This window comes from Ambystoma mexicanum, chromosome 5p, assembly GCF_040938575.1.
Source record: "Ambystoma mexicanum isolate Mex_15411 chromosome 5p, UKY_AmexF1_1, whole genome shotgun sequence".
In the NCBI taxonomy this organism is placed as follows: domain Eukaryota; kingdom Metazoa; phylum Chordata; class Amphibia; order Caudata; family Ambystomatidae; genus Ambystoma; species Ambystoma mexicanum.
The window spans coordinates 729,765,295-729,791,373 of record NC_090930.1 but is presented as its reverse complement, the minus strand read 5'-3'; the positions used below and the strand labels follow the sequence as shown (position 1 = coordinate 729,791,373).

At 46.7% G+C, this 26,079-nt stretch overlaps 1 protein-coding gene across 6 annotated transcripts in view; it reads left to right on the top strand.

The window, feature by feature from the left end:
• Positions 1–26,079, top strand: part of ENOX2 (ecto-NOX disulfide-thiol exchanger 2) — a 2,107,113-nt gene that overhangs the window by 744,850 nt on the left and 1,336,184 nt on the right. For all 6 annotated transcript variants that reach the window (XM_069613111.1, XM_069613112.1, XM_069613109.1 and 3 more), the window contains one exon: positions 13,602–13,736. In XM_069613111.1, coding sequence (XP_069469212.1) covers positions 13,602–13,736 — 135 coding nt within the window. The remainder of the gene's footprint in view (positions 1–13,601; positions 13,737–26,079) is intronic.

Below are 26,079 nucleotides of genomic sequence, written 5' to 3'. Positions count from 1 at the left end.
CTTGTAATGTATGACAGTCATATTTCTTTTAATTTTTTCATTGTGTTACGGATTGACACTGTAAAAGTACAGAGCAAGCCTTTCACAAAAGTATTAAGAAAAGTACATCATATTACAGATTTCATAAAACAGTCACATATAGAACCTAGACAATGCATACATTTAATAACTTGTTTTAAGCTTGTCTTAAACTTTTTTCAAAAAGTTATGAAGTGCTAGAACAAGGGAAATATTATCCCCCACCTAAGACGAGCCCAAAACAGATCTGCCATAGGTTCCCTTCACACATGTCCCTTGAGATATAATGTTCTTTGCGCTGTCAAACTGGGACAGAAGAGTGTACAATGTTTGTGCCCCCACAAAAGATGCCAGCTTGCAAATACAGATTGAGGATAGGGTCACCATTCCATTTACTGGTACGGGCCAATGTAGAAAGTATATTTAATTTGAACTGTAAATATAGATTTCTTGCCCTAGTGGATGGAAACAAAGATATTTGGGCAAATCGCTTTTTTCCCTAGGGAAGTTAGATCATTCCCTATAGGACGATTGGTGCCCATCTGGTCCATACTTTGGCCCCAATCATACATGAACAGTTTGTGCTTGGTCTTAGGCCTGTTCACCAATTCCTCCACTGACAAAATTGATTTCCGAGAGAATGCTGGTCATAGATATTTTACCGAAGACCAGCAAGGGGACCGATACAGGTTGACACATGATCCCTAGGTCTTCGTACAGAGATTCTGGCACAGGATCAGCAATTTTAGCATAAGTGCTCAATTGTGTCCACAAATATCTAGGCCTCAAATGAGAGCAATCCTAATTCATGCCTTATAATTGAATTTGGTAAGCCCTGGGGTAAATTCAAGTTATTCTTGCAAACAATGCCCTGCATGGCGTTCAGGATATCTCCTGTGTCCAACAGTGAGGGATCCAAGCCATGTAGGAGTTTTGGCTCCACCGTGGCAAGGTAAAATCCAATTAACAATAGAAGAGAAACTCTACAGAGTGTAAAATAGATTTTCTTGAATTGCTAGACCAACAGTTTTGCTTTGAACTTCAATCGAGCACCAGTTTCCACCAAGAAGCAGCTATTCAACAAGTGATATCACAGGTAGCAGGTTGTAAACTCTTTCGAGCCTTTGTTCTCCCACTAACCAGCAAATACTTTGGGCTTTGACTTGTTTGAGAACACCACTACCTTTGATTTTGAGCCATTAACAAGCAGAATGTTTTTGGCCGCGTAGATGGAAAACAAATCACATTTTCATTCAGAGCCTATAGGTGTGTGATCAAAAGAAATTAGGTTGTCAGCGAAAGCCAACCAGGCGAGCTTCATATCACCCATTCTAACTGAAAAGATAGTCTCCTTGGTCCACAGCATATCAATGTCAGAGATATAGGTGTTGAAAAGTAGAGGCCCAGATTCCAAAATGGTTGTCGTAAAGGTGAGGACGCAACCTCACGCTCTCCAGTGAGGCCTAATATTGCAGCAGGCCCTCGACCGAACTAAAAGTCACTCAGGATGTTTTTGAATATGCAACAAGAAATCTAGTTTTATAGAGTTCACTGTATGCAGAGGGTCAGCCAACATGTGTATAACATGTGTGTTACCACTAGATGGTTTGAAGGGAATCCTGGCTATGGGGCAGGATCCCCAGATACAGCACGTTTCGGTGGTCCAAGATGGAAATCAGATCGCCTTCTCCAGGGAGTGTTCAAAGACCCCCAAGTAGAGTAAGTGAGGGTGCTCCAGGCATCTGCTACCCTCTCGGTTTGCCCACAGCAACCATGAAGCCGACATGCAGCGGTAAAGCGGATACTGCAACAATGTAGCAGGCAAAAAACAATTTCTTGCAGTTCTCTGTATTCAAAGTAAGTCCCTTGATTCACAGCGGGGAAGAATATCCTTGAAGCCTCGTTTGTGACTGGTAAGTTTCCAGCCATACTTAAACACTCTGTTTTTCCATGCAATCCTTATTTTCTGTTTGTAACGCTTGCGGATTAGTACATGTTTTAGAGGTTGGGAGCGAGTCTCCTCTCTGTGTCAGCGGCAACGCTCACAACCTGCAAAATGCACAATTTGACCTATATGTTAAAACATTTTCTCAGTGTGAGAATGGTCCTCCCCTAAACACTATTCAGGGGAGGACCATTCTCGCGCTGAGAACATTATTAAACATACAGGTTGAATGATGCATTTTACAGCACATAATTGAGAAATATTGGGTTAAAACAGAATTTATATTCCTCAATATTGGATCTTTCATGGATTCACATGCTTTGACTAATTCCCCACCATCTGGCTGGGAACCCTCGATTACATATTTGTACATAGTTATGATGGGCTGCAGTAGTTACTGCACTTTTACTTATCTAATTTTGGATCATTTTGCCCTCAGCCAATGGGACGTGAAATGCTCAGCCCTCTACCCATTGATGCCATGTTCAGATTCTAACCACAAGTGTTGCTAATAAGATACAGTCACTTGAGGAAAAGAACAAGATCTACATGGAAATCCCAATTTACAAGCAGAAGGGTTTTTCCGGCTGATGAAATAAGTTCACTAAAGCGCAATTGTTTTGCTTTTTACTTTGTGCTGAGGAATTATTCAACAGGGAATTGTTCTGCCTTGAGCAAAAATAAATACAAAAAATCCCATTTCAGGGCTTTTACTACTACAGATATATAAAGGGGACAGGCATGATGCCTGTTATTACTGTCTCTCCCCAAACCTATCGTGAAAGATTGTGAGCTATGTCAGTGTTTTAGCATAAAAAGACATAGGGATGGGAGCATCCACCTTGTATGATGGCTTAATGAAGGAAAGTACCCAGCATCAAAGGCAGAGTCGTCCACAAGTGTGGGTTTGCTTTCCTTCAAGGAACTAAATTGGCACATCAAGAACAGCTCATCTCAAAAAAGAGGGGCTAAAAGGGTGAAAGATGCTGGGCTGACCCTGGTTCAAGGAGTACAGCCCTCCCCTTCAGTCTCAAAACTCTCAGGGCTCTGAAAACCTAGAATCCTCCACAACACAGATGTATTTTCCATCAGCAACATTTGGAAAACAAAGGTCATTGCAGGCATCATCGAGGACGCTGTTGACAGGAGAACAAGAATGTGGCTCCAAAGGACATACAACATTGCTGTCGATGCCATTCACTAGTGGTACCACACAAGAAAAACAAACCTGGTAGTCAGCCCAAACAAAAATGTCAACGACCCAGTCGATTACAATACCATGTGTGGGCCTGTCTACCAGGTGAAAGGCACCATCAGCAAGAACGATGTCGAGGGACCCATAATTGTCAGCATCCCTCCCATCCTTGATCGTTGACGAAAGTAAAACCGACTATGTCCTCAACCACATATTCAACAAGCCCATCAACGACTATGACTGTCATCCGCAAAACGGAAACTAATCCTGTTGCTGGCAGCGAAGCTTAAAAACCCTACAGGAGGCTTGCCAACCACCTCGTTGATAAAGAGAGCCACCATCAGTGAAGAGGCACCATTCCCCTGACCAAATTGAAGGAAGGAAAACAAGAAAGCATGCACATCGTGATGCAACAAAGTCACCTATGATAATCTCAGAGATAATGCCAAACCAGATTTTAGCACCATAATAAAACTGATTCCAAAGCTTAGCAGGGCTTGTCTTTGCACTGCTCGCACTCTGAAAATTAGTTGTTGGAAATGGATGAAGATTAGTTGTTGGAAATGGAAGTAAACTCTCCACCCATAGGACCAGCATTGCAAGACCCTGAAGGTGCCCCACACCTTCCCATTCCCTTGGGAGATAAACGACCAAGACCTTTAGTCTTTAGTCTTGATATCTGTCTTATTAATAGATCATATGTAGGAGGAGAAGGTCTCCTAATGAGGCACTCCTTCTCAGAAACTGCTTTAAAAAGATGCCTGTAAAAAGTCCCAGACAATGCTCGACAATGTCTCACTTGCCAACCAATACCAAAATCAGTTGTGTCGGCGTAAGCTAAGCGAAGATCTGCCAATCCAAAGACTAAGTGGTCAGTTCCTCCCACCAATGCAGGTAGAAAAGTGGATCCTTTTTCGGGAAAAAGGTCTTACTAAGCCACAGGGGCTACAACAGAGAATAATGCTAATTACTTTGTGATCATGGCAATATATGATAGGGAAATATGGCACCAAATATCTTCTATATGGGAACAGCTGTCTGAAGAAAAAAAACCTGAAAGAGGTACTGCAAATCCTAAAAAAAGACCTAGTCACAATATGAACATTGCAGAGACTGTATTCGTGTCTAATGTGGCAATTCTGAGGAGACATGGATGGCTACATTCCACAGATAACTGGCTGGACATAAAGGCCACAGTGCTAGACATGCATTTCATAAAAGACAAACTATTTGGCAGGAAAATCAACGAGGCCCTAAAAGTTATGAAGTTTGATGCGGACACGCCAAGATCCCTCGGCTCTTCACAAAACAAGAGAAACTTTCAGTCTTTTCGAGGCCCAACAGGGATGTCCTTGGCTGGGACCAGAGGGGAGCCGATCATATCATCATCAGTCCTACCATATGCAATTCTATCGGAGGGAATATCATGGATAGTAGCAGGGCTCATCTTTGCATCAGGCAGTGCAGGCAGCTGCCTGAGGTGCCAGGCTCTAGGGGGTGCCAGTCTGACTCCATTATTATTATTTTTTTTTTTAACACAGACATGAATAGCCCTTTCCCCAGCATGGGGTCAGGCATGGATTCACATGCTCATGAATATTCCCCGTCGTCAGGCTGGGAATCCTCGGTAAAGAAAAAATCAGTATCAGTTTCGTTTCTGATCTGTCTTTCTTAGTAGTAACCAATCACTGGTCTCTGGGTCATACTGCCCCCAGCCAATGACTGCCCTCTCCCCAAGCCCCTCTCCTGGCAGCCATCCTCAGATTATTACCGCACGTTCAAGTGTTGGGAGTCCTTGTGCTACAGCTCTCGAGCTTTTACTGCGTTTTGCGATTTTTCAAAGAGTTTAATTTCATTTTTTCAGTCAATTGAGCCGTAAGCTCCACATTTTCTACTTCCGATCAACGGGGACACGTTTCGGAATTTTCTACGCCCCTCAAGGGCAAAGTTTTTGTCGAGTACGCTTCTTGGAGGATTCCAGAAGACCTTGAGGCCTACCCCGTGGACATGGCCCAGGACAAAGGAAGCACAACGCCCGGATCCAAGCTGTTCAGGAACTGCCCTGGATGCGGATTGCAGAATGTGTTCAAGGAGGATGAGCATTCTAGATGCCTCTACTGCCTTCACGAAGACAAAACGCACGTTTTGCTAGAACATGTCGGAGCGGACCATGAGGGATCAGCGGATCCACCTCACCAACTTGCTGGAAGGTAAGAGCCCAGCGGTAGGTGAGAAGAAGAGGTCCGAGCGGTCTTCTAAGTCCTTTGAGGGCGCTCCGGCGACGGGGGCCCAACAGAAGGCTAAGCACCGCGAGTCTGCGGGCACCGGGAGCGCCAAATGGTCGGGCTCCTCGGTTGCCAGGCAGGGCACACTTTCTCCGATGCGATCAACCACAAGCCAATGCTCTGGCTCGGGGAAGAGAAAGTCAGAGAACCCAGCTAAGCTTCTGGACGGAAGCAGCCGAGGGGGAGCAAGGTGGTAACCCTCCCCCCAAGGTGAAGGCCTCAAGTGCGCCTAAAGTCATGAAGGCCCTGATTCACCCGGCAAGGCCTCTATCGAGGGAGTTGTGGCGGCCCTGGCGAAGTCTGTGGAGGCTACCCCAGTACCATCAATGTCACCAGAGACCTCGCAGGGTTATATGAGGCCAAACCCCACCCCACCTTAATGGCGGTCATAGAGAAAGACCTTAAACGATGAAACTGGCTCACGATTTCTTGGATGGTGCGACTCAACGCCATCAAAATGGTAATGCTACCCAAAATCAAATACCTCTTCCAAATGCTCCCCATGCAGATAACCAATGACTATTTCAGAAAAACCAAGTCCTCTCTGACACGTTTCTTATGCCATGGTAAAAAACCCAGGGTCACAGACCGGCTTCTCCATCTACACAAAGATTATGGAGGGGTAGGGCTACCTCACATATATTCACACTTTAAAGCCTCGCAATTGAGAGTGCTGATCTCACATCTCAGACTACGGAAAGACTTAAAATGGGCGGGTCTCGATAACTTCTACCTACGTCCTGCTACAGTGGGTGAATGACTATGGGTCCCCAGATCAAAGCTACTCAAAAGAATGAGGTCACCCCCATACTAGGAACCTTAATGAGTATTTGGCAGCAGGGCAGAGGCATGAAGGGTGTCACAACCTGGCCTTCACCGTTTGTCCACCTGTGGGTACCAGGAATTTGTAATGTGGGTACTAGGAATTTGTAATGCCATCCCGGACCCCACGAGATACCAAGATTGGTACGAAGCCAGGCTAGAAAGAGCAGGTCAGTTATGGAAGGCAGGATCTTTCCTAATCGTACAGGAACTTGAGGAAGCGCTGAGGCTCGGACCACTCTAATATTCCTATACTTACAAATAAAGGGGGTCATGACCAGAGAAATCTGGAAAGACAAACTACAAAGAGAGCTCACACCCTTTAAGAAAGTACTAGACACTGGCACCAGCACTAGGGGGTTAATAGACACACTCTATAGAGCTCTAATAGAAACAGAGCGATCCCCATCTGATGAATTGAGGGAGAAATGGGAAGGAGACTTCGGGAGGGAAATATCACTGAACACTTGGCTCCACATATGTAGAAGAACCTCACTAACATGTATTGCTTCTCAATACAACCTTCATGGCATAATATTCCTTTACAGATGGCAATATGAACCGGTTAGGTTGGCTAAAATGTACCAAGGAGCGAGTCCCCTCTGTTGGCATAACTGTGGGATGAAAGCCGACCATTGGCATATTTGGTGGGGGTGTATAGCGGTCCAGTCATATTGGGATGAAGTCCTTAGTTGGATCAAGAAAGTACCAATGCTAATATTGTTTGGCTTAGTTGAGCAGGATGATGAACACACCAAATTGACGAAGATGACGCATGGCCTGCTCCTTGCTGAAAGGGCTTGTTGCACCATGTTCTGGAAAAGAGCATTTCTCCCGAGGAAAGCTGAATGGGTAAACGTAGTTATAAATGTATACCGCATGGGCCGCCTAACCGCAGCCATCCATGGAGACCAAGGCTCAATTGAAACAGAGTGGGCTGACTTTCGTGCACGTTATGTACAATGAGACACCACATGTAGCGGTGAACTTCAATGCAATGTCTGTAGGCTGGGCTCATCCACCCATGTTGACACACGTGCTTGAATATGCTAAAGATCCCTTATGTAATGTTAACAAAAATGATATTGATCGTCTGAATCCAAGGTGAAATGAGACTGGCTGGTGGGGGGGGGCTGGTTCGATAGAACTGTAAGTAGAGGTTGTAAAGACTGGAAGGGGGGGGTCTGTACTTCTGCTCTCTATATGGTAGAGGAGAGGCACAGAGGACCCCAGCCAAGATTCTCTATTACGGTAGCAATGGACGAGCAATCAAGACCTTGCTTTGTAGGAGGAGATGCAGGCTGGTTCTTAAGTACAGTGTAGTCTCCAAGCACCCACAAAGGAATGTCCACACACTATTAGTTAAAACAAAGTCTTTATATAGATAAGGTTCAAGGTTATATACACAATCACAATAACTCACTTTGTGCTCAGTTAATCTACAATGGCAAATATACACAGTTCTAAGTGGTACCACAATTATTAGCAGATTTCATTAAAGTGCATCAACTGTACTCTGGTTAAATGTCAGACAAATCACTTAATAAAGGTAACCAACAATAGACATAGGAGGAAAGCAGTTGATTAGAACCATTGTCAGAATACTGGCCCCCACCACTAGACACAGTTGTGTGTGGAGATCCCCCCCCCCCCCCACCTGGGCAACCTGTAGAGTAAAGATATATCAGAAGCCCAGTACATATATTGTTCTAGAAGTCTTATTTCCTTTTATAAGGTTTCTACCACCCCAATGTACCTGGAATAGCAGAGGTCGAGTCGTCGACAGATCCTTCTTGGGCAGCTCCCTTTAAAGCAGGACCCATGGATCGTCGAGATCCCTCGAAGAAAGTGAACTCTGCGTCAAGGCGGCAGCTTCGGTCCCAGCAGTGCTAGTCAACGATGATTCGAAGACGTCCTGCAGGGAAGAGGTGTGCGTGGCACTTCAATGTTGATAGTTCAGGACCGCAAAGAGTTTGAAGTGTGGCCCAGCAAGGACGTCGAGTCATCCGGCATCTCTACGGTCTTTGGGTGGTAGGGAAACCCACCGGCGGATGCTCCTCGACGCGTCGACGGCCTGGCCTTCTCCGGTGGGATAAGGCGGGCAGCGATGCGGACGAGCGCGTCCGTGAATCAAAAGTCTTAGGCAAAGGAGCGTGCAGCTCCGGTCGTCGGCGGCACGGCATCAAGCGGTCCCCTCTTCTGGGCAACACGGCTTCGATGGGCCTCCTGCGGTTACAGCAAACTTGTGAACCCTGGTCGACAGCGGTCAACGGAATGTCCGGTGCTTATCTTCATTCTCCTCGGCAGTCCCAGTCTCCGGTTGGCAGCCTTTCGAGGGTCTGACTTCCAGGGTGCTTCGGCAAAGATTAGCGGTGCTCGATGGTCCCTCGAAGCACGGGAAGAGGGCGCCTAACCAGGTCCTTTCTTGGATCAGTCTCGCTGGCTTTCGGCGAAGGGAGACGGCAGTCAACCTTCTTCTTCAGGCTCGGCTTCGAGATTAAGCGTCAGTTTCAACTTCAGCTTCTGAACGAATTGTAGCAGTGAGAGTCCCCCAGATAGACTAGTTGATCACTCATTCATTCTGCTGAGTCACACTCTAGCAACCAGTCACTCAGAAGGGCATTCAGCAGTCAGCCAATCCGGCATACAGTGCATTCAGGCTATACTCTTCCCTCTCAGACACTCACAACAAGGAATGTGTATTGGGACAAGTACCCAGCCATTCAACACTACACACTGCTTTCATACCAGTTTCAGGTAGGGCTGTCTCAGTCATTGTGTCGAACACCAGCAACCAGACATCCACAACAAGAAGTGCATATTGGTCACACACTCCATTCACCCAGGTCCCATCCACAGGGTGTACCCACAACATGCAGTCACTGGGAAGGCTGCAGCAAGTCTGGCCAGGACTTCACAACAACACCATATATGGAACGTCCACCCAACAGCCAGTCAGGGGGAAGGGACAGAGTCAGGGCTTCCCAGGACTTTGGGAAAACAAGTTAATAGGCAATAGAAAGCAAGAGGCCACAGGCCTATGAGGAATCAATTGATTCCAATGGCATGTCCTGGGTATCCCAAAATGGAGGATACTCTGAGCACCTGTCAAATTCAGCATGGAGCTGCCACCAGCCCATACCCTGCTCTGTGAGCCACCCACAGGTGCCCAAAAACATACAGTAGGGGCACAGGGTTGTACCCCCACCCATGGGTGCCATAAGGGTATCCCAGGGGTCTGTAGACCAAACCAAAAACAGGAAGAGCTGCACTGCCAGGAGTCCCACATGGACTCCTGGGCAGAAAACAATACAGAACACAAATGAAAAAGGACTACAGGACAAGGACAGGGAGGCCCTGTCCCTCCAATGCATTTCCAGCATCACAGTGATAAACTTGTATAACTGGTTTGTTCATTCTTCCGACACGTTATTGTAAATTTACATGATAAACCATTTGTTACCTGTGAACAGTGTGACTTTGGAAACTCAATAAAAACCAAATAAAAATGTTTAAAAAAAGATGAGGAATGCATGAGAGGAACATCCCGTCGAAAGAACATTAGCAGGGGTAAGTAACTTTTTCATCTTTATCATGTCACCCACATTAGCCTAAGCAGCGTCTATGGTAGAATGTTGCGCCATTGATGAAGGGGTTATGAAATAAAGTTCTATGACCCAATTCTGGTCGACCAATCACAAAGTTCTTTTCTAAGAACAGTTCCTTATACAAATTGAACCGATAATTGGGATAATACTTCAGATTCACCAAATAGTGATGCTTGAAGCAGGCACAGATTATCATAACATCTAAACATTTGTAAGGTTGCATGCTATAAATGAATCACTGAGTAACAAAGCTGGTATATCGATTACTTAAATATAGAAATCCCCAATCGTCTGAGTATCTGGTGTCAATGCTTGCCCCAATATCATTGCCACCATCAAAGACAAATTTACATGGGACACTTGCATAATTGATGCCCTGAGCAAGGAAAGTATATTTTATAGACCACCAAATGTGTAATGCCTGCTTCAGATTTTCCCCCTCTTGTGGAATACGTCATTGATTATTAGCTGGAGCAGGAATACTCACTGAGCAGTCATAAAGCAGATGTATGTTGACATGGATTTGGTGTAACTCTGTAACCTGTGACTTAACTGCTACGGAATTTCTCATTTTAAGAAAGGATGCAAATGTTTTCATTATTTTGAAAAACCTAAAAACATTTACAGTGAAAAGCCAATGATACTCCCAGTTTCCTCACACTGGAAGAGATAAACGGGGCATCATTGCTGCAGAGATTTAAATGTTTGACCATTGGGTCTGCAGTAGTTTCATTAGCCCATTGACATGCCTTGCCGGCTATCCTGTATGCAATATTGTATTGAAATCTGTTGGGTTGTGATGTCACTTCATTTAGGGATGTACATTCCTGACCTTTATCGCCCAAGTCTCATGTGCTCATTCTGACCTTGGTTGATTATTACAACACTCTAGTTTTTCAGTTAGTAAATAGTTTTCGTGTTTTATTTATTTGCTTTAGGTGCTTATACAGCAAGTAAAATACTGTTTCAAACCACCCACAGGGACAGGGGAGGGAACAAGCGAGTGATATACATTACAACACAATATTTTATAGAAGCAGTGGAGGGAAAAGGAAGAGATGACAAACCTACTATGCCTTATGAGTATTCAGAATGTGCAAGTGCAGCAAGGAAGAAGGCAGAGGGCGTATGTGTTGGGGAGTCTGAGCTCATAATTGAGCAAGATGAAGTGCTTGGGTTATTGAGTGCTACACGGCCTGGGGCCATGTTGAAAGTAAGTGCAAAACCTCCAGGGCAGAGGGTGTGCCAAGGCAAGTACTCTGGGTAGACAGGAGCTGGGCCAATGGGTGTGGGAGGTCAGGGGCCCGAGGATGCATTAGGGTCCCAGACACCAATCACAGCAACTGTGGGATTAGCAGGGGAGATTTGAAGGGAAGGAGGAGGTAAAGCGGAAAGTCTTGAGGTGCTTTCGGAATTTAGGAAAGCGATGCTCAAGGCGCAGAGGCAGGGGGCGGCTGTTCCATAGGAGGGAGCCAGCTGAGGAAAGTGATTGACCACCTGCCCTTTGTTTAGCAAAACACTTTATGCACAGAGATTTGGTGCCAGTGGAACGTGGTCTAGAGGGAGAGTATTTAGTAAGATGAAGTTGAAGATAGTGTGATCCCCGCTCCCAAACTGCCTTGTGGATGATGCAGAAGGATTTGAATTTAATCCGTGCAGCAAACAGGAGCCAGTGAAGACTTTTTAGGGCAGGAGAGATGCGGTCCCTGGGCTTAAGGCCAAGGATAAGTCTCACTGCCCTGTTCTGGATTAGCTGGAGGGGTCGCAGTGTGGAAGAAGCTAGATTCAGGAGGAGGCTGTTGCAATAGTCAAGCCTAGGGAGAACTAGGGCTCGGGTAACATTGAGGCTATGGGGGAAAGTGAGAAAAAGGAGAATTCTTTTGAGAAGGAAGAGCTGAAAGTGCGACTTCTTGGCAATGTCCTGAGTGTGAGGGAGGAAGGCGAGAGAGGAGTTGAAGATGACTCCAAGGTTTCTGGCTTCAGAAGAAGAAATAGGGTTCCCAAGGAAGAAGGCCAGAGTGAAGGGAAGGAGGAAGGAGTAGGGGTCCCGATGGGAAGGATCTCTGTTTTACAGGCATTGAGGCAGAGATGGTTGGAGGTGCACCAGGACTGGATGGCAGATAGGCAGTCAGGGATGATGGAGGGTGCAAGAGGGTCAGCAGGAAGTTTGAAAATAGAGCTGTGTGTCGTCTGTGTAACACTGGAAGTTGGAAGAGAAGGAGGAGATGAGGCATGCAAGCTGGGCAAGATAGATGTTAAAGAGCCAAGGGGAGAGGACAGAACCCTCAGAAGGAAGTAGGAGAGGAGAAGGTGCCCAGGATAACTTGGGAAGAACGGTCAGTTAAGAAGAATGTCAGCCAATCCAATGCCCTTTATGAAATACCAAGGGTATCGTGGAGCCTTTGTATGAGGATGAAATGGTTGATTGTGTCAAAGGTAGAGGAGAGATCGATACGGATGAGGACAGCTGGGGAGTTGGAGGCAAGAGATGCAAGCAGTTCTTCACAGGTGTTCAGAAGAGCAGTTTACGTGCCTCTGGATGCTTGGAATCCAGATGGATGATTGCGGAGACCACCAATAGGTTCGGTGTGTGAGTTGAGATGGGGCAATGCCAACTTCTCTAACAGCTTCCCCAGGAAGGGTGTGATGGAGATAGGGCGGTAATTGGCAGGGCATGTAGGGTCTGCTGAAGGTTTTTTCAGGAGTGGGTGCACAAGGGAGTACTTAAGGAAGGAGGTGAAAAGATCCAGTGTCAAGAGTGATTGAAGAAGTCAGCGAGTGCAGGGGCAAGAGTGCCAATGTTTTCCTTCTTGGTCCAAGTGGAGACTTGTTTAGAAGAGACCTTCATGTAGCGGACAACTCTGGCAACCTCTTCAGGTGTGACGGGGAGAAGGAGGATTGGTTTTTGTAATCTTGATTTATTCAATAATGACACAAACATTGTTTACAAGAAAATTGTTTTACAGTTTGTTGCTAGTTAATTGTGTGCCAACACATGTTTTTGCCCCTTCTGGGTTTCCTCAAGTCTACAACTGAAAATCTGTGTGTTTCACAAGTATCTTGCCATCCAATTTGCCTAGTTGTGCATTTATCCACAACTGGACACTGTATCCCCTTACAAAATAAGAAATGTATATTTGCTATTGTTAGCCTCTATTATTTGGTTGATGGATATTGTGTTCATTCATGTTAAACATCTTGGAGGTGTTATATTTATTATATAAGATCTTTAGTATGGATGAACAGAACATACACATTACCTATTTATGTTTGTCATTTTTGAATGAATCAAGGTTACAAAGAGAATATAGCATGAAAACTATTTACTAACTGGAAAGGTCTAGAGTGTTGTAATAATCAACCAAGGTCTGAATGAACGCATGAGACTTGGATAATAATCAAAGCCATCGGGATTGAGCGACATTGCCAAGTCTATATCATGCTACTCTCTGAAGCCCCACAAGAATATTAGTTGATGAGTGGCGCAATCAGATGTGTGCAAACCATTGTGACAATTATTTAAATTCCATGAGCCGCAGTTCCAATTTGTCATGCTATATGTAATATCCCAATGTTGCAGTTTTTCTATTATGGGGCCGACTTATTCTTGGCAAACAGAATTGCTGATATGAAACATTTAGCAGATTACGTTTAGTAATTTGAAAATAATTAAAGTTTGTATGTTCAACCTATGTTCAATACCATCACATTATCTGTCTTGCGTTCAGGTGACGGTGTGAGAAGTATGGGTATAGATACCAGTCCAATGGGGCTACCCATCTCTGATCCAACAGCCTGGGCAACAGCAATGAATAACCTTGGGATGACGCCGATGGGACTCGCAGGACAACCTCTTTTGCCAGGTATGCAGCACAGTTGCCTCTTCTAATAGAGAGTTTTTCCAAAATAACTTTTCTTTTAACAAAAAATTGCATTTGTACTGCTTACAGTCCAGAGTTCTTAAAATACTACTTTGTCCACGGCAGTGGGCACACTATCGGCACATACTGCAAACCTAATTCACCCGTTACTGCCGGATTGTGACATTCACAACATCCACTGAAACCTGCTACTCTGGTTTTGACTGCTACAGAATGAGGTGGGAACCATATCCCTGAAATGAGTTTTGCATTATATCTATCGCACAAGAGTGGCTGATGTCCACTATATCCCTGAACATTGGGTGCTGATGGGCGAAGCTGGGCACCATATCATTTGGAGCAGAAAGGTGAACTAGGCACTATAACTAGGGATGATTTGCTAATAATGAGCTGAATGTTAAACCCCTGAGACTGTGATCATATAAGAAGACTCCTGGGTGCCATATATTTGAGTTTGTGATTGGTGAAAAGAAGCGTGCTGGATGCTATAATCATGAAACAGTGTTTTGGCAGCAAAGAAGTTTACCAGGCGATATATGCCTGAGAATTCAGAGCAGAGATCCAAAGGAAGAGCAGTGTATCAATTAGAAATAAGAGCATTGTCACAATATAGTCACCATATAGTTGACACATACCCACACCATTTGCTTGGATAGTTCCTAGATACATCTAGCTTTTTTTAGTAATGGATAAACCCCTAATTCCAATTATATATACCAACCCCATCCTGACCGTAATATTATTGGAAACCACACTTGTGGCACATGTTCTATTGGTCTGCCACAGCACCACATTTCAGCAGTTTTTGCCCTTTAGCGTGTGACAGTGACCTGTCGGAGGCAGGATGAGGGACGAGGAGTCTCTGTGCCACCTATACTGCAATCAGTGGAGGTGGTATACTGGATTCCCCACCGTACCCCAGAGCTACACTTCTATCTCTAGCCATGTGTTTAAAGAAACCAAATTGAGTGCAATGGAGTGATGGAGGAAGTGTGGTTTCACAAGAAGTCTGTGGACACTGTGATGCCCACAACCATACGTACACATTGATTTGTGACATTTCACAGAAAAGTGAGTGGGAGTTCTGAGGGGGTCAGACATGAAAGCCGGACACAAAGTTGTCATGTTTTTGGTTAAGGACTGTTATTTAAATGAAAATGGGTTGGGAAAATGCCTCTCTGACCCTATTCTAAAGAGGAGTTTCCATACCTAAAAAGAAAAACAAAGGATCTGTCTGTGTCAGGTTGTTAATAACTGAAAAGCCATCCTTTTGTCTAAATGTCCTATCCTGACCCTCAAACTATTAAAAAAAAAAAAAAAAAAAAAAAAAGCAAAGTGTGAAAGGAAATGTCTTCAACCTGTTGGCAAAAAAGAGCTCTCAACTGAAAGTTAGAATAGCTCCAACAAAAAGGTTGTGCAAGGTGAAAGACCTTGGACCTAGAGGCTGGTTCCCTTCCCCTGGATTTTAAATGGAATAACAGGTCTCTTTTACTAACAGTTCCTTTTGTGTCTCTCCTGGATTCACAATGTTCCTGTTAGGCAACAAGTTCTGAAAGTCTTTCTTTAATACAAGTGTCTCTTTTGTCCAGCAAACACTGTCCTCCTTTTGGTATTTCTTGTAGCTTTGCAACTCGCCTTGTGTACTCCCCTGCCAGAACACTTGGTGCAATTCCAGCTGGCTGGTGTGCTCTCCTGCCAGGACTTCTTATGTGTTTCAAAGTTCCTCTTTATCACCAAAACTGCATATACCGTTCTTGACTCTTTGCCCCCCACTTGCATCTTTTACATCCGTACCTTATTGGGATTTATCTCTGTATTTTGCCTTTTCTGCAGTCAAACAAGTTTCTTGTAGTTTTTGTATTTTCTATCTCATAACATTCAAATTGTTGTTGGCTCGGTCGCTGGACTGCCCTGTGGTCCCCACTTGCTTTGGGTTGACTCACTGGTTCTCTCCAGCATCTCCTGTCCTGCTCACGCTTCTGCAGCCTTGCTCTTGTGCTTGCTTTCCACTCTGGATTGTGCAGATGTCCTTCCTGCTTCCCTCGCAGCTTTGTGGTGACATGCCTGCTTCCCTTCAGGTCCTGGTATGGAGACCGCTGCTTCTTTGAGCATTATGGCCCAGGAACTCTATTGCAGCTCCCAGTCTCTCCATGGCACCTCCTGCTTGCGCAGTGTGTTCCCCTTCTACTTTGGCGTCTCCTCTGCCACACAAATACGTCTCCTGCACCTGAAAGCCTCTGCATAGAAACTGATGTTTTCTCCTGCACTGCCACCCTCAGTAGTGCGGTTGCCATCTTTAAATATCCCGCGCACAGGTAATTCTGTAGAACAACTAGTATGCACATTGTGTTTTGGTCTCCTGTCACCTCGATTCAACTCCTTCATCCTGGAACATAGATGGGGGTTTGACCTACAGAATATTGGGAGGCGGCTTCTTTACTTCCTCTACATGGGGGTACAAACAGCTGACAATAGGCTATCAAGGTCTTGGGTATTAGAAAAGGGGAAGTATATTGTTTCTTGTCGGATGAAGCCATGACGCCTGCCGGTAGTCCACTCCTCCCATGTGATCCTCCCTCAGATAGCCGCACCGCGGGTTAGGAATAGGTAGCAGGTGCTGTCACCATGCCACATGTGAGGAGGTCACAACCTTGGAATCCATGATGACTCCATTGTATTCATCACAGAGCCCGTAACTGGCTCTCATTGAAGTAAGTCGCAGCAGACATGCAGCTTACAAATCTACAGATTTTTTTGCCTGTGCCCTCCATGTCCTGAAGTCGGATGCAGGGTGGTCTCTTTGGTGCATGTACCGGCACTGGCCATTCCATAGCAGTCATTCCCAATGTCGTCCCTACGAAGATGGCTGTTAGGATCTGGTATTACTATCTGCCTTCCCCTTGTTAGATCTGTCTTTCCCTCTTGCTTCCTGATGTGTCCCTGTCGCTCGTGGTGTCTGCCTGTGTGAGGTCATCAGGGGAATCTTTGGATAAGTGCTGTAATGTTTGGGTATGCTTGAGTTCCACCTGAGGCAGTTGCCATGATGTAGCCTGGGTGGTGGGAGTCAGCTGGCTCCCTTCCTGAGCTTCCTTCATAGCTCCTGTAATTGATGTACCTGATGTCACCTGACTTGAAGACCAGGAATAAAGAAGCATGCCCTACCTGCTGTCTCCAGTGTACTTGGCAGGTATAACTGCTCTACAGCAGCATGGACATTATTTAACATGGCATGGTGGAAAAGATTTATATCATGCTAATGTGCTTACCTGTGTTGAAAGTATTGCTATGGTCAGTGTTGCTGTTGCATTGTTGAATTAATATTTTGAGCACTTTGCAAAACCACATGTCTGGTTGTGAGTACAACATGTGTTATAAAGGGAAAATACCACCAAATACCACATTTGTCTTAGTTGTGCTAGATATGTGCGTTCTGATGTTTAGTCCTAGCATAATAATAATAATAATAATAATAATAATAACATGTTTAGAATTTAACATTTTGAGGACTTCACAGCACTTATTTTGCATATGCAACAAGGACTTTTAGGTATTTATCAATGCATTTTTAAGAGTTGATGTAGTCGTGCTGTTCTGTAAAGTTCAATATGTTTGAGGCATTTTCAGGTGCCAAGTTGCACAGAAGCAACAAGGACTTTAAAAAAAAAAAATTTTTTATTGTTTTAACATTTACAAACTCCACAGCACTCCTGACAGTGAACGTGACGATATTCAACATCATATGCATTAACATGTGTATACCACTGGCAGCTTACTCCTTCGCACCTCTACTTATTCTTGATCATCCTCCCCTCCATATGCTGTTTCGTACCATATTGTCGTTTCCGCTTCCACCCATTTCAGAAGGTCCTGCCACCACACCTCTATCTTGGGTCTTTTGCTCGCTTTCCACCCCATAGCTATTCTGCGTTTGGCCAAGATGTAAGCCAAATCTTTAAATTTACTCACATGTTTCATTTTACGTGGTCTAGAGAATTGTCCCACCATGCACACCCATACTTATTCCACATCCAATGCAATACCCTTGTCAGCGAGTCGATGGGTGACCTCCCCCCAAAATTTTCTAATCTCCGGGCATTGCCCAAAACATGTGTATCATCCCAGCATTTACTTCTCCACATTTGAGGCATGTTTGTACCTCTGTGCTCTTAAATTGGGCTATCTTTTGAGAGGTACACCCTATGAGTCGCATATGGCTGAATCTGTTGCAACCTAGCGTTCCTGGACACCTTCTTGTGGTACCTTTTGTGCTCTTTCCCATTGCCCATCCTGCATAGGTTCCCCTGCATCTTTCTCCCATTCCCACCGCAGTTGAGTCACCTCCTTCCCCACCCTGGACCATTACTAGTTCATATATCCGAATACCTCGTGCCTTCCTTCCGCGATATCATATATTGTGTCTCTATGGCCGAGTCTGGTTGATCATCTAGTACTATTTCTGACCAAGTGGCTCTTACCTGCTTTATCAGTCTAATGTAGATAATATATTGCTCGGGGTGAACTCCAGTATCTTCCATTAGTGTTTTGAATGCCAGTGCCTTCCCGTCCCACCAAACATCTCCCAGTGCCGCTATGCCCACTGATTCTCAGTGTCTACGGATCATCTTCCTTAGTTGTGCATCCACTGCTCTTAGTGCCACCAGCGGCACCTTGGGGGAGCATGAGGTCGGGTTTCCCATGACCCAGCACGCCTTGCGCCATATCTGCCATCCCATTTCCAGCAGTCTAGATCTCCCTTTCAACTCAGACTTGGGCAGCCATATTAGTTCTTTCAGGAAGAAGGGTGTACATTCGGATCTCAGCAGTCTGGACTCTGCTGTTGTTTCTTCAGTTAACCACTTGGCCACGTACTGTAGTTGGCCGGCCAGGTGGTATATTTCAAAATTGGGTAACCGTATGCCTCCTTGCTCGTACGCATTTTGTAGCTTCCATAGGGCAACCCTGTTTCTGGTATTACGCCAGATAAAGCTTCTACATAGGCTCTGTAGCCCATTAAAGAAGCGTTTGGGCAGCATGTATAGGATGTTCACAAAGAAGTGCAATTGCCTGGGCAGTACCACCATTTTCAACAATGCTAGTCTTCCCAGCATAGCTAAAGGGAGTTTAGCCCAGAACTTCATACTGTTTTCGATATTGGCTACTACTTTCTCCGTATTATATTTAGAATCCTCTTTTATGTCGTGATATATATCAATCCCTAAGTATCTAAATGTTCTAGTCTCCAAGGGTGTTTGTAGAACTGGCAGTTTATTTCTCGCAATACCTTTGTATCTCCCTAAGGGAAATATACACAACTTCCTAGGGTTAACAGCTATACCGGAGAATGATGCAAACTTTTCCATCACTTCTAGGATGTATTGCAAGTTTTCCTCTGGATACCTCAGGTACAGCAGCATGTCGTCCGCATACAGTGATTGCGGGCCCTCTCTGGTGTAGATACTTACCCCTTCATATTGCTGCCTCAAATATTTTGCTAAGGGTTCCAGTGCAAGAATATACAACATGGGTGACCATGGGCTTCCCTGCCTAGTGCCCCTACTGAGAAGCCATTCCTCCGAAATGGTTGCTCCCGTTTTGACTCTGGCAAGTGGCAAGCTATACACCATTTTCACCCATCTCAGGTACCCAGGCCCCATTCCATATTCTTTCAGGACCACCATCAACCAGGGCCACCTCACCAAGTCAAAGGCTTTCACCGCATCTAATGAGACAATCGCCACTTCGCTTGCGTCTCCTTAGGTCTGTTCCATGACGCGGTGGAGCCGTCTATGATTATCGGCTATGCTCCTGCCCGGAACATATCCGGTCTGGTTGTGATGTGTGAGGTTATCTATGACCATGATCTAAGTCTATTTGCTAACAGTGCAGTGAGTATTTTACTATCCCGATTTAGCATGGATAACAGTCTGTATGATCCACCATCTGTATTAGGCTTGTTTGGTTTAAGAAGCGGGATAATTATTGCCTCTCTCAGGGAATGTGGTAGTCTCCCTCTTTTGAAGGCCTCATTCAGCATCACTAGTAGCGGGGGGAGCACCTCTGCCTTACATGTTTTATAAAACTCACTAGGGAGTCCGTCCGCCCCCGGGGCCTTGCTCGTTGGTAGTTGCCTGGCCACTATTTCCAGCTCCTCTAATGTGATGGGGGTGTCTAGATCCTCTCTCTTCCAGACTCAGTTTAGATAGCCCGATGTCCTCTAGTATCTCTCTCATCTCATTCTCGTCTGATTCTCCAGTATCTTCATATAGGTGTTGATAAAACTCCAGGAAACCTTCATTTACACCCTCTTGGGTATTTAGTGGTTGCCCATTTACTCCCTTTATCTTCCTTATCGCTTGTCTGGGGGATACATGTTTGTATGACCATGCCAGCAACCATCCTGGTTTATTCCTCCCCCCCCTGTGTTGCCTTTCTATATATTTATTGTTGTTTAAGTTACATAGTCTCTCCCAGTATCCCCCACATTCTTGTCATAATTGGCTCATAGTTTCGGCCTGCTCTCGTGAAGTAGCCCCTTTATTCATCATTGCTTCTAGCTTTGTTTCTGTTTTTGCAACTCTTTTATTAGTTCCCGTTGGAGCCCTTTGGATTTTGATATTGCTGCACCTCTGACCACTACCTTAAATGCCTCCCACAGGGTGCTTTCCAATATTACGCTACCGGTATTGTTTCCGAAATATTCGATTATCTCTTCCCTCAGGTTCTCTAAACTCTGCATCTTTCAGCGCTTTGGCTCTGAGCCGCCACGTTGGGATCTTAGCTCTGGGGGGGGCTGATGCTGCCATGTTAGGATCAAAGGTGAGTGGTCTGATAGCACCCTTGCTTTATATTCAGACCTCGGTATCTCTCTGATGAGTTCCAAGTTGGCAAACAAGTAATCCAGTTGTGTATATAACATTTGTGGGGCTGAGTAGTGTGAATAGTGTCCATCACGTGGGTGGTGCGATCTCCACACATCCTCCAGCCCAAAGTCTCCCAGCAGAGTCTTCAGTGTCCTGGCGGCGGAGGTAGGCTTATTTAGTTTATTATCTCATCTATCCACCCTGGGGTCTAGCGTGTAGTTGAAATCTCCACACCATATAACTGCGCCTCCCATGTGCGAGCTGACTTTACCGTACAGGGCCCTGAAATAGGCTACTGTATCCTGGTTCGGGGCATATGTGTTTGATACATAGCTCTCTATTCTCCCATCTGACTCCACTGAGGACTGTAATAACTGAAAGGGTACGTGTGGCGTGATCCAGGTAATTACCCCCTGGCATATACGTTGCCCCAACAATAGTCCCCTTCCATTTTCTCTGTATCATTCCCTGCTTGTGAGGTGGGTTTCTTGTAGCAGGGCTATGTCTATTTTCTGCCTTAAGTACATCATGACCTTGTTTCTTTTCAGGTAACTATTGAGTCCCCTGACATTCCAGGTTGTTATTTTAAGGTCTCCCATCTCACATCCCGCCTCTGTCCTCCAATGCCCTCCAACTCCTTCGTAGCAGCGCTTGGATACAAGCTTGTTCCCTAACAAACTCTATAAACAACTCCCCCGTCCCCTTCCCATCCTCCCCAACCCCAAATGTTGCCCAGCTCCATCCCTGCATCTCAGGCCATCCCGCATTTAGTCCTACCCCGGCTAGTCCGGTGCGAAGGGCACAGCAGGGGGTTGCCGCACTACTGGCAATCTACCTAGTCTATCTAATGGGGAGTGGGTTGGGCTCTGTGTATCTCCCGCATTAATGCTTATATATGCTCTGCCCGCCTTATGCATTGCCTGTGTTCTCGCTACCATGTGCAGATCTATATTCCAGTCCCAGTGTCATTGTTTATACAGCACCTCAGTTTTGGTGGGCGCCACTGCACTTATCGCTTCCTCCTTCTCGCAGGTCGTTCGTCTCCATCGGGCCATTCTGTGCATCCAAACAATCCATAGCTTCTTCAGGGGCTCGATGAACAAGGCTCTGTTCTTGTGAAATAATTTCAGTTTCGCCGGGTACATCAGCATATATTTGTAGTTGGTCTCACGTAATCTTCTCTTGACCGCTCCGAAGTTTAGTCAGCGTCTTTGCACCTGAAGTGTGTAGTCCGGGTATGTTGTTGTTGCTGCTGACGCCCTACGTATCGTGCCTCCTTTTCAGAAGTATTCCAGGATCTTTTCCCAGTCTTGATAGTTTAATATTTTGGCAATGATCGGCCTCGGAGGGGCTCCTGGCACCGGTTTCCACGTCAATGCCCGGTGAGCTTCTATTGCTTGCGGCAACATGGTTTCAATGTAGTCTGTGGAGTTTGATCCCTCTTCACCTTCTGGGAGCCCTATTATGCGTATATTGTTTCTTCAAGCCCGTCCTTTGGCCTCCTCAGCCCTATTTTCCAGATTGCTCGCTTGCTGGCGTAATATGTGGATATCAGAATCATTAGTCGTGCAGGCAGTGGTGTTTGATTGCACTTCTTTCTCCAGCGTGCCTGTGCGTTCTGCTATTGCTCTCACGTCCTGTCGCAGTAGGTTCACGTCCACTTGTACTGTGTCAATTTTATGTTCAAGCGACGTTTTGAGGCTAGTCATAGCTGCTTCTAGTTTAGTTTCCCAGGTGACCCATATTTTCCTCTATCGCTTCCAGGATCTGTTGTTCGCTGCTTGATGTTGTGGTCTCTGTTTGTGCGTTTCTCTCTTTGTTCCTGGCTCTTTCTGTTGGTAGTGGTGTTCTAGTGTATTCCTCCATCGTGGGCTGTTTCCCTTTGGTTTTGGATTTCATCTTAGTATTGCTCAATGTGCTTGCCTTCGGTATTCAGGGTCCGTATTTCTGTTAAACAGCCTTGCGCCGGCTCGGTGGCACTCAGCTTAGTTTGTAGGGCACTTGACTGCACAAGCCTGGGCAAGGCTGCATTTCCAGCTGTTGGTGCTTTTACGGAGTGCAATGGCTCTATATGCATGAGTAGCAAGTACATTCTTATCTCTTTCTCTCCAGTTATGGTGTTTGTCTGTTTATTGTTTCCAGGCCTGGGTTTTGACACTTATCCTGCCTCTTCTACCCGGGGGCTACGGCGCTTTGCGAGCGCCAGACGTTTCACTCTTTGCGTTGGCTCCCATATGTTGGGGCCTCTCTGCTATTTTCCAAGCTGTCAGGCCTTTCCCACTCTCAATATGGGGCGGAAGTGGGGCACCGTGTGGGGCGACCCTTCACCCTATGCCAGCCTTGATCCCCTCACTACACGGTCCGTCACCTAGCCCTGCCTTTGCTGGCATTTTCTATGGGCTGCGCGGTTTGGCGGGCATAATACAGTTCTTGATTTCTAGCTTCACTGCTACTAGCCAGAGGCCTTTACATCAGCCAGCAGGCTGCGCCGTCAGTGCGGTTGCTTGTTGAGGTTTTGTGGCTTATGGCCTTGGTTCCGTAGTCCTTTCTGGGACAGATGTGTTGGATCTGTGCCTTACAGTGTCCTAGGTCGGGTCCCTCTGCTGCCCTTGGCGAGGCCATGCGTTTCGTTTATTGCTGCCTGAAGCGCTCCGTGTCTGTGATTATTTGGGCTTCCCCATGTTCCCCCGCTGCCGCCTGCTTGCACTTACGGTTCTCATGTGTTCTGTTCCACTTCCACTTTCTGTCTGAGCGCCTTCACGCGGCGGGCGATCCGTTGTTGAGTGCCGCTGTTTGGGGCCGCATGAGTCCTGCTATACAGATCTATGTTTCAGTGGTACGTGCCAGCGGTTATCTTGGTCATGCAGCTATCACTGCCTTCTGTGGTGTTGTCCTGCTATTGGCAGGGAGGGAGATGTAGCAACGGTCTATCAGACCTCCCTCCGTCCCACGGCCCGCACTGCTAGCTTGCAGGACCGTATTATGCGATCCTTCGAGCGGCTCGGGCCACATCTGTGTTCCGCGTATTGGTGGTCATCTTGTGGCAGCAGCTGGTCCTGGCACATACCGCGCTCCGTGGCAGGCAGTTTCTTCTTGTATTCAGTCTTGTCCACTATTGGTAGGTGCCTCACTGTACCTGCGCGGACATTGTTCTCCGAGGCAGCCATTTTAGGTGGGCTGCCGTAAAGATCCTAGCACTTTTAATTTGCAATTATATTGATCCTTGAAGGTCGGTTCCAGACCTGGCGTGGCACGTTGTGTGGCGCTCACTTTCATGTAGCTGCTCCTTCTTTTTGGTTGTATTTGCGTGCAATCTGCCGACGGGCATTCTCAGTATTCAGACGGATCTGCGGGAGCTCCAGGGTCTTCCAGCCTCTCACATTGCTAGTTAGCCACGCCCCCAAGCAACAAGGACTTTTAGGGTTTTAGAGCATGTTTAAATGTTTGTGATATGTGCTGATGTATTGGTGGAAAGTGCAACGTTTTAGTTTTAATCTTTTTAGCAATTGCAGCATTGTGAGTGTGCAATCCAACATGCTTTGTTAGGATTGATGTACTCTGTACTTGCTGACTTGCAGTGTCAAATTGTGGTATTGTGTTCTATCTTGACAAGTGGTTAGGATATAATGGCTAGTGTGGGTGGTACGCCTCCCACAGTGTAGCCATGGGTAAGTGGTGGGAGTTCATGTGATGTGAGCACTGGGACAGTATTGCAGTATCTTGGAGTGAATTACTGGCTTGGTTAGTAAGTCACATTTGTGTGGGGTTGGTCACCTGAAGATTTTCCAGTGGGAATGGTTGTGGCCACTGGAGTGAGAATGTGTCGTGTGCTACTGGTTCTCTGGTTGAAATTACCGTTCAGTGATGTGACCCCATTCTGAAATTGTTGCTTCTATTTCAACATGGTACAGTGGTGACAAACTATTCTCTTTCTGATTGTCGCTGTAATTGAGCCTAATCTGATGTAGGTGACGAGATCTTTATATGCCATCACCACTGTGTATTTGGTTGCTGTGGGGTTTTTACTTGTCTGTGGACAACAAGTGGCCTTGTGGGGGCGCTCTTGTGCAGCTAACTAAAATGGCCGCTGCTCGAGAGGCTCCGACCAGGGCTTTGAAATCCTTGCAAAATCCTTCTCTACATGGACCCTTTTGCCCACTGAAGAACCTCAACTTCATCCTGCTGAGCTGGGGCACCACCCAAACCAACTCCTGCCCTGAAACGCGACCAGAAGAGGTGGAACGAGGTGTCTTGCAGCTGCGGCCCGCTGCTCACAACAACGCTGGGTGGGGGCTGACGACCGCCAATGTATTACTGTCAGCCCTTCTGCAACGAGTAGAGACGGCACCTGTGGACCTGCCCTCCCTTGCTGCGGTGCGGGTGGTGGAGTTCCGGGCGGTCCCTTGGACCCTTCCCGCCAAACATCTCAGCTGATGGAGCCCGCCGGTCTGGCCTGAGTGTGGTGCATCTCCTTTGCCCTGTGCCCTGTGAGAAACTAACAGAGACTGAGCGCACCGCACTCAGTCCCACGAAGCCTCACGTTCCGGACAAGTCGGTCCTGCCTGGGGAGGGGGAGGTATCGGGTGCCCACCCTAATCCTGCTCCCTGAACACCAGGCCCTGGGCGCCGACACCACCACCACTCCACCTGACTGCTGCTAACCACCCCAGGGCACCATCTCTGCCGCCTGGCCCTTGTGGTTGCGGCCCGGAACGGCACGCTAGGAGGTACGCAGCGAGCGACAGCTGCTGACAGCCGGATACTCCCTAGAGCAGACACCTGCAGTCCTCGTCAGCGACACACCCAGTCTCGAAACCACACATCAGAGCACCATTGAAAGCCACCCGGTTTCAGATCCTGCAACAGAGGCACAGTAAGGGGATGGGGGGTAGCACGAGCAGCCTTCCTGAGATGCCCAGGCCTGCCTGTCCTCACCTGTCCTCACCTGGACCTTAAGGGCCCCTCCACGGACATCCTCTCCCCACACAAGCCGCTACGTGCCCGCCCCCATACAAGCACTGCCTACCCCAGGGGGGAGCAACACACAGAGACTACAACTGGGCTCCCCCATTGACACCACCCAAATTGAGCAGTGCACTTGTTGCGGAGCACGGCTACCAAGTGGACGGCTGACCCCACGTATGGTTCAGCTCTTGAAACCACCAGATTTGCTCTCCTGAAGTGCTGTGCGCGGCCGAACAGTACTTTCTCTGCTATCTGCAACACCGCAGGGGCCTGCTCCCCAGATCCCTACAGGGAGGACCGCCCCACTGAACACACTGGCAGGACAATGCCAGGCTCAAACCCCTCCCCCCCTTCCTGGGCCCCACGCTCTCCCCCCGCCCTACACTGAGGCACTACATTGATCCCGCCTGACCCGGGAATTGGATGCGATCTTTGCACCGTGACCCGCACCTAAAGAACTGGGTTGCAGCAGCTACACAGCAGGAGCGGTACCACCCTAT